At 47.0% G+C, this 8,625-nt stretch overlaps 1 protein-coding gene across 1 annotated transcript; it reads right to left on the reverse strand.

Annotated features, from left to right (window-relative positions):
* Positions 1-1,240: 1,240 nt before the first annotated feature.
* On the reverse strand, positions 1,241-2,010 carry LOC104060601 (natriuretic peptides A-like). Its single transcript, XM_009562410.2, has 3 exons — positions 1,887-2,010; positions 1,483-1,777; positions 1,241-1,372 (listed from the first exon to the last, which is right to left on the reverse strand). The coding sequence occupies exons 1-3, from the start codon at positions 1,995-1,997 to the stop codon at positions 1,347-1,349; spliced, it is 432 nt and encodes a 143-aa protein (XP_009560705.2). The 5' UTR covers positions 1,998-2,010; the 3' UTR covers positions 1,241-1,346.
* Positions 2,011-8,625: the final 6,615 nt, after the last annotated feature.

An 8,625-nucleotide genomic window follows, 5' to 3' on the forward strand; every position in this document is an offset into this window, starting at 1 on the left:
AAATTAGCACGTTTCCCCAGCATCCCAGGGTATGGGATAGGAGCAGGGACACGAGGCTCCATCAGAAAGCAGCACCAGATACTCAGAGCAGAGAGGGAGGACATGGAGGGTGCTTTTGGCAGCTCCACATGTGGGTCCCTGCGAGGAGGAGGGTGGTACACGGACAGAGCTCAGCTGAAGGTGATATTGCACCTTCCCCAGCAGGATGGGGAGATCTTGTTTTGCAGCCCTGTGAGGCTAAGAGCTGTTAGCCTGGAGGCTGGTGTGCACATTCCTTCTGCAGATAGATCTGTCCTACCCCATGCCCCTTCCCGCTGCACATCCTTCCGGTGATGTCCATTCCATCACTATTTGGCAGTTGAGGAGTGCTAGAGAGCGTGCTGATTGTAAAGAGCCTTTGTAGTCCTGTTTTGAGGAAGAGGTTGCATTTGGATGCCTTTCATCTCCCAGTGACTAAACCCTGTGACGAGGGCGCTCTCCATGCCTCGCAATTCTGTTAGATTAAGATGGAAATGAAGGGGTGAGGCCATCAACGTGGGAAACAGAAGGGAAATGGAAGCAGTCAAGGCACCCTGACAATATTCCAGGAGCATTTAGCCAATGCCCTCAGACCCATGATGTGAATGCTGGAGTTGTCTTTTGCAGGGACAAGAGCTGGACTCGATGAGCCCTGGGGGTCCCTTCCAACTCGGGTCATTTTGTGATTCTGGAGAGAAGCGGTGAGCCCAGCAGGGCTGGAGGAGCCAGGGGGGAGCAGGTGGGCGTTACGGGGTGTTATGGGCGTTACGGGGTGTTATGGGGTGTTGGCGTCTGTCCCGGGTCCTGAACGCCGCTGCCCGAGGGCTGTTAAAAGGACGGGGCCATTCCTCCCTGCCAGCCCTGGGCCCACTATTGCCCAGCTCCAAGAGGATTCACAGCGGTGAACCCATTGGGAAAGGCATCCCAGCTCGCTGCCACGGTCCCAGAGCTGGTATCGGTGACTGGCAGTTCAGCACGGAGCATCACTGGACTGATCATTGTCCTGGAAGGATGCAACCACCATCCTTTCTGCTCCTGCAACCCTCTGGCAGAGGGAGAGGAGTGCTCCAGAGGGATTTCTGTATCCTCTGACTGTAGGCTACACTGTGGTAAAAGAAAACACTCACAAAAGGCAGTGGAGGCTTTGTACAAAAGTTTATTGCATACCCCAGCCCTACGGAGGCCCCGAGAGGAGCCTGGCTGGCTGGCTGCTGAACACTGGCTTGAAGGCAGGAAGCACTTGGGAGCTGGTCTGGGCTTCAGCTTCTCCCTCTTCTCCAGAAACCTGGGAGAGGAGGGCAGAGAGCTGCTGGGTAGCGGTCCCGGCTTCAGCTTCTCCCTCTTCTCCAGAAACCTGGGAAAGAAGGGCAGGGACCTGCTGTCAGCCAGGCCCAGTGGCCACTCTCCGCAGCTGCCCTGGCCTCCCCTGCTCTCCTGCCCTACAGGCTCCAACATGGCACCTACGGTTTTTGTACTGGTTGCATCCCAGCCCCGTCTGTGTGCCGATCCTCTCCATCCTCATTCCGAAGCAGCCAGAGAAGTGCCTCCGTCTGTAGGAGGAGAGGAGGCTCCTCCACCGGCTCTGCCCCTCTGCCAGTTGGGGAGGGCTGGGGGCTGGGAGTGGGGTAGCCCCCGGGCCACCCTCTGCCCCAGTGAGCTCCCACTCAGAGCCGTCATCCTCATCCCCAGCCACCACCGCGTCCTCCAGGCCTGGTTCTTCTTCCTCCTCCCGGAGCTGCTCCAGTGCCTCCAGTAGGTCCTGGAGAAGGGAAGGAGAAGGAAGGAGCAGTGGCTGTAGCAGGGGCACAGGGAATACAATGGGTACAAGTAACCACCCCAGGAGCCCCCACCCACCCCAGCCCTAGTACCTGCAGGGACCGCAGCTCCGCGCTGTGCTCGCCACCAGCTGGCTGCGCTCCTGCCCATGGCAGGACAAGCAGCAGCAGCAAGGCCCCGCAGCAGAGACCTGTGACTTGCATCCTATCCTATTCCTGTCCTGTTCCTATCCAACCCAGCTTGGCACCGTGTCGCTGCTTTGCCTATTGATGCCTCTCCTTATATCCCCACTCTCTGCCCAGAGGGAGCTCAGCTGCCTCTCACCAGATCCCCGCAGGAGCTGGAATGCCGCAGTCTGCCTCTCGGCTTCAAGGAGGGAACTGGTTACAACTGGCCCCACAGGTGACCCTCCAGGAGAGGGGGGTCCCCTGAGTGCAGCAGCTCCTCTAGAGAGAGAGAACTGCCCTGAGTCATTTCCTGCCCTCCTGGTAGCACTCATTTTCCCAGCGATTTCCTCCCCCTCCACTCTCCATCACTGTTAGGTAGGAGTTGATGCTGTGAAAGGGCTTTGCACTTTCTGTCTATTTGCTCTGCCTGACATCTGCAGGCACACAGGAGCTGTGAGCTGACTCAAGCAAGGGGTTGATTTCACCTCCAAGGGGATGGAAGATGGATCATTACTTCTTCATTGATGGTTGGACTTATGATCCTAGAGGTCCTTCTCCATAGGGGAGAGAAGTGGGGGGGAATCGGAAATTTTCTTCTGTCTGCAACAGCCCCCAGCAGTTTTTTCTTCTCTGTATACATATTTTTATGCTATGTGAACAGACCATGTCCTGAGATTTGGATTTAGGAGATTTTCCTTCCTTTTAAGTCCACATGATGGTTCTTCCCTTCCACTGACAGTGTTGGCAAACCCTTCTCCCTGTAGCTAAGAGGCTCTAACCTTTCAGTGGCCCGAGTCTGCCTTCAGCAATGGTGTAGCTGACCACTTTGCTATAAACATTACTTACTCTCTGGCCACAGCAATGAATCAGCCACTATACTATCCTCATATTCCACCATCTTCCCCATAAATTATAGTGTGTTCTGTCCCCCACAGCTTGCGTTGAATTGAGAAATTCCTATGGAAAAGATGTTCTTTCCAGAAATTCCAGAGGCCTTACCCAAAGACAGCAATGTCGTAGATCTTTGGATTTATACTCCCTGGGTGTAAGTCTCTGAATTACCAATTTGGCAACTGTAACAGGCAGCCTGTTCATATGAAACTTCCTCTTGTTTTGCCTCAGAGCTTTATAGCAGTTTCTTATTAACTTTCAGTAAAACTTTTGGTGTCTCTCCTGGGTACGAGACATTTCAACTATAAATGAGTACAATTTCCACTGGTCCTGGGGTGCAAATCAAGCTAACGCTGTTAGATCCTTACAGAATGAAAGGCAGAACCCATGATATCCAGTGGGCAAAGCAGCAGGATCCTTCCAGTCACCACCTGGGTAATGCTAAAGCAATTGCACTAAGTCTCTGCCTTCTGCCCTCCTTGTTTGCTTAGCCAGCATGATCATAAATCTCTCTGATTCTTGATATGCAATGATTTCTGTTTAGGCCTTTATTTCATAAGAGACTGTCCTAAAGCTCAGCAAAGCAAAGAAAGCCTTTCCTCTGAGTTCAGAGGGTTTTGAACCAACTTACTGCTGCCAGGTGCTGTATGAACAAGCAACAACTTTATGTTTTGACATCTCCTTCCCTGCTTTTCTTGTACTTCTGCAGCTGACATGATTTATCTTAGATTGGAAGCAAATCAGCAACATCAGCTGGTGTGGAACAACCATCTCTGCATCCAGTAGCCTTAACAGTTGGCAAGTGGTTTGATTTAAAGCATCACAGCAATGAAGAATCTGGTGGAGAAATGAGGTGGGGGTTTTAAAAGCACTGTATGTGCATGGAGGAAGGTCGCACCAGATGGGAGTGTTATGCTGGTCCAGAATAAAGGCAGGTAGCTAAGGTGAGGGTGTGTGTTATCCTGGATTTTGTATGTAGCAGAAATGGATGGGAGTGGAAAGGGACAAAGCAGTGAGAGCGTATAGAATCTGTGTGATGACTGAGAGAAACAAGCCCTCTAATAATAAATTAGGCAGACTTGAGTCTTGGATAAAACCAGGTCTTGATTGCTGCCTAACATCACTTATAAACAGTACCCTAAAAGCAGAAACACTTGACAAGGATATCTGTATGTATCTTTCTGTATAGGAGTAATTTTATTGCAGGCTTTTCTCCTCAACGACGTCTGCAATCCTAGTCTGTAAATTCAGGCACCGCTGCTTAGTGACACAGCTAGAGATGAGCTTCCCCCATCTGACTGGCATGCAAACTTCAAAGGTTAGCTTTGATTATTTAAATGCTAATGGAACTCAGCAAATTGCCTAAAGTACAAACACACCTGGCTTCAGTCCTAGGGATCTAATTATGGAGCCTTTTATGTGAAATAAATTGTTCTCGCTTTCCGACAAGTGGCATTTTTTAAAATGTTCACACCAAATGCCAGGTGATGGGATGGCACATTATGAGCTCGGCCTCTGTGGAATTAGAGGTCTTATCTGTTTCTTATTCATCTTCTGTAGGATTCTCTTCACAGGTGCTCGGATGTCAGTCTTCAACCTCATCTGACCTCTGTTATTTTATCTGCAAGTAACGTCAATGACCCACAGTTTATGTAAGTGTAGCTGAGTTTGGAAACAGGCTGAGGTTGTGCAGGAAATAAACTCCAATACCACTTATCCTCCATTGGATTTTCAGTGTAGTCAGTGTTAACGTTTCAACATCAGGAAGCTTTCACACCTACGAGAATATGCCCGCTCCTAATGTTACTGAGAGCCAGGAGGAAGCTATCAGACCTAGGGTTATTAGGAAGGAGGATGTAACCTTTCCATTAGCACCCAGCGTCTCCAGCTCTTCATTGTCTGACACCACGATATCCAGGGCTGTATGGATTAACCTTCTCACCATATAGGTTGCACCTGGGCTAGCATACCCGAAGAAGGGCTCTGTCTAAGAAAGCTAGATGCTTCCTGCCAAGTTTCCACAAGCATTTCTACTTCTTCTTGGTGTAAGTAAGTTGTGTGTTGGGGAAAAGGAGTGGAAATTTCTTTCTGGCTATATGAAGGTGTGTTAAGTTAAAATAATGAGTCAGAGATCTCTTTGCTTGTGTTTGTGCAGGGCAGAATTCTTTTATGATGGATGCTATAGCAAGGGACAGTGTTACCTGTATAGCTCAGCAAAACTCCAGACCTCCAGGAGAATTTGCCTATGAAATACTATGCCATCTGTGGGGCTCCGCTCAGAAAAGCTGTTCACACTGATTAGACTGCGGCATTAGGTTGAAAAGATGTATAGCCTGTTTATTGATACGTGTATCAGGCTGAAAATTGATTTATTGTTTCATCCTGCATTCCCTACTTGAATCCTTCATCTGACTGGTGAAATGCTTCATTTTCTTGTTTTTTAGCTTAGGAGAGGCAACTCAGAGAATAATGAATTCATTACATGGACTATTTGATTGTTGGAGAACTTGTATTCAGGGGTGCCTGTGTAATTCCTTGCCAGTGAGTGTCTGCTTAGGGCATTTTCACTGTTGCTGTTGCTTTGTTATCAAAGTTAACTTAGAGTAAGTAGCAAACGGAATAATATCTAATAGAGGTTGTGAACTGCAGAAATCTTCAGGATACGTTGTTGAATTTTTTGCTCAGGATTTGTGTTTGTAGCCTAGTAACTACTGGGCTGAGGAGAGAAAGATTCTGGAGGATGGAATAGCTGTAGACAAGTAGAGTTAATGGTAATTCCCCAATGTGCAAGAGATATTGAAAGGGTAAATGATTGCAAGAAAATAGAGAGAGGAGCTGTTGGTAGACTGTACAAGGGGAGAGGGTCTCCATTAACAAATCATTCTCTGCTTTCTGGTCTCTGTTAGTCAACTCCAGCATGTTGAAGTATTTGTTTATGAGCTCATTGTACTGATGCCCTTCCTAGACCAAGTCTGTGGCTTCAGAGTAGAAGCTGTATATTGAAAAAAGCATGAGAGAAGAGCAGAGCTTTCTGTGGTTTGGCTCTGAATAGCCCTCTGAGTCCAGAATCTCCTTCATTCTATGGGAATTGTGGTTAGAAGGAGCAGAACCAAATGGCAGAGTATAAGCAATTAGGGCAGGCCCAGAATCTGGCTCTCTAACGTCTCTGTGAACAGGCTTTCCCAACAAGAGCTACCCTGCCAGAGATCCAGGGCGTGTGCAGCTAGAGGGTTGCTTGTGAACTTGCTTTGCATAGATGTCTGTGCTCCACATTGCAATTTACATTCAGGGGTCCTGCTAGGAATACGTTTATTGCTAGAATATTTTCTTCCAGGAGCATCTCTCTCGTGGGCAAGAAAATGGGAGGAGTACAACTGTGTAGCCCATCTGTCCACTCCAAGTGGAAGGCTGGAAGTGAACAGCTGTGTCTTGGCTTGTGACTGTCAGTGTAGACACTTGTGTGAGCAGCCTCCCAATTTCCCTGGAGCTGCTTGCAGAGTTCCACAATCATCAGCATTGGGATAGCAGTCGTGATCTTGGCAAACCAGCCTTCATACAGAATTCCTTTGGCTCAGGTGGTTTGCCAAGTAGCTGTTCTCTGATTTGTTCATAAGAATCAGTAAATACTTGATCTGTTTGAAAAACAGAACTGGTCAGGTACATCTTTTTGTATAATCTTGACTTTACAGTTGGAAAAATGCTTTGCACTATTTGGATCTGCCTATGGAAGTGTAGGTGCCCTTGAACTTTCTTCAAAAGGTAGCGTGTTTCTTTGGACAAGATGAGATATACTAATGAGAAACAATTGTTTTCGTCTATCAATGGCAGAGCCAAATGCAAAGCAACAGCTCTCTACTGATGTCAGACGAGGCAGCCACCCTGTTAGTTTAAATTGTGGTGTTCAGATACAGATGCAGCTTTGCATCTCTTTTTCTGATGACTTTTGTGAATGGCTATGTCAGTCTTGTTCCTGTTGCATTTGGATAGTAATATCTTTCTCCCAGAAAGCAGCTCCTGAATTCTAACAGATCATGTTTAACTGCAAACTGGGGAACTGTTTCAGGAATGATTCATGAAAGAATCGCAGTAAGAGCTTGAAGCAAGTTCACAAAATTATGGAAAACAGTTCATTATCTGTGGCATAATGAGGCTTGTTTATTTATACATTCAGTACACAAACGGTACAAATGTTTTCTGTAATTAAATCTCAGATAGATGTTGACAAATTGTTACTCTGATACAAATCGGCAGCACAGCAATGGGGGATTCTATTGTGATTCAGGGGAGGGGTGGGGTGCAATTTGCTCAGTACATCAGGTAGTAGATGGATTGGTGGAACCAATGTGAAGAAGGGCTGAACATCTCGCTGAAATGCAACAGGTCCTTTGAAACCTCAAAGTCAGTCCTGTCAAGAAAGCAGAGGACTGAGTAAAAGAAAGAGAAGTGGACAGGATTTCATGCATGGAAATGAGCTGATTTCTTACTGTTCTAGGGCCAGATTCAGCTCCACTGTTGTGCTCAGAGTTTCTTTGGACACAAGCATCCCCGGGGAGCTGGTGAAAACCTCTCTGATCTGGCTTCTGTGACAAGGTGAAATGCATACAGATGACTTGGAGAAAGGGGTGAAAGCAGGTAAAGCAGAGATGTTGCATTCACAGGTTTTAAGTGTACAGCTGATGACAGTGAATTCTGAGAAGGGTAAAATTAGTAAACTGTGTTTGCAATGGAGGTAAAAGTTATTTTAAAGCACCATTTCCTTAAAGCTGAATTAAATATGCTCTTCTGCATACTTATAGAAGTTGTACACGAACACATAGACCATCTGCCTCTGGCTTTCTCTTACCATGGTAAGCAGTTAGCATCCCAGTCCACTCAGTGACCCAATTCTGTCCAGCCTGACACCAAAACAGCCCCTAGAGAGGCCCTTTTTGCTTCTGCCTTGTTGTCTGCTGGGTAAACTAAGGAGATCATTGAAGAACATCTGGACAGCACTATCGCCCACAGACATGCTGTCAGGCTGGCCCCTGGTGTTTTGGGTCCACTGCAATTCCACATCTTGCTGATCAAAAGCACCTATTGGGATCATGCCATCTTGCTCACGGTCCCTCTCTTCAGAGACAAGGGGACGCTCCAGGTCCTCATCTAACAGTCTGGACAGAGCCTGAAAAATGGAAAAGGTGGTGGAGAGGGAGGAAAGGAGAAAAAAGAGGTGCTCTGGGAACTCTGTCATTATTTCTGTATAAGCCAAACTCAATGCTAAATTTGGAGAAACCTAATTTGGTCATTTATCAAAAGATGAAAGAACTGAAATGATTTCTGAAGCTGATGATTGTTATCTTTATTTTCTCCTGGCTCACCAAGCTGCTCTGACCTAACACTGTAGGCTCTCTCAAAATGCTCTAAAACTATATGCTGTTACTGTATTCTATAGTTCTGAGCTGACAAAGTGCCGGATAAGCCTTTCCCGCAGCTGGGACCTGGGGTATGGGATAAATTGTGAAAGATGATGAAAGAGGCTTGGTTAAGAGTGAATAAGGAACAAGAAAAAAGGGTTGATATCTTGGACTAATAAGAGGAGCAATGCAATGACAGGAGTCATGCTGAAATTAGAAGGGTTATATATTTCTTTACGGCTTGGGAAGTTACTTCATATTTGGGAATACTAGATCATTAGGTAACTGAAATGTGTTTTTCTAATGACCTGGAATTCCTGCTCACACAAACACACACACACACACGTATACTCTCTTTTTCTCACGTTCTGCCTCTGGGA

Source organism: Cuculus canorus, chromosome 21 (genome assembly GCF_017976375.1).
Source record: "Cuculus canorus isolate bCucCan1 chromosome 21, bCucCan1.pri, whole genome shotgun sequence".
Classification (NCBI taxonomy): Eukaryota; Metazoa; Chordata; class Aves; order Cuculiformes; family Cuculidae; genus Cuculus; species Cuculus canorus.

Bases quoted from the DNA above. Each gene is read 5' to 3' on its own strand.
- LOC104060601 (XM_009562410.2), bottom strand. From the start codon at position 1,997: ATGCAAGTCACAGGTCTCTGCTGCGGGGCCTTGCTGCTGCTGCTTGTC. The intron at 1,778-1,886 runs GTACTAGGGCTG...TCCCTTCTCCAG, and splicing joins CGGAGCTGCGGTCCCTGCAG to GACCTACTGGAGGCACTGGA. The intron at 1,373-1,482 runs GTAGGTGCCATG...CTTCTTTCCCAG, and splicing joins ATGCAACCAGTACAAAAACC to GTTTCTGGAGAAGAGGGAGA.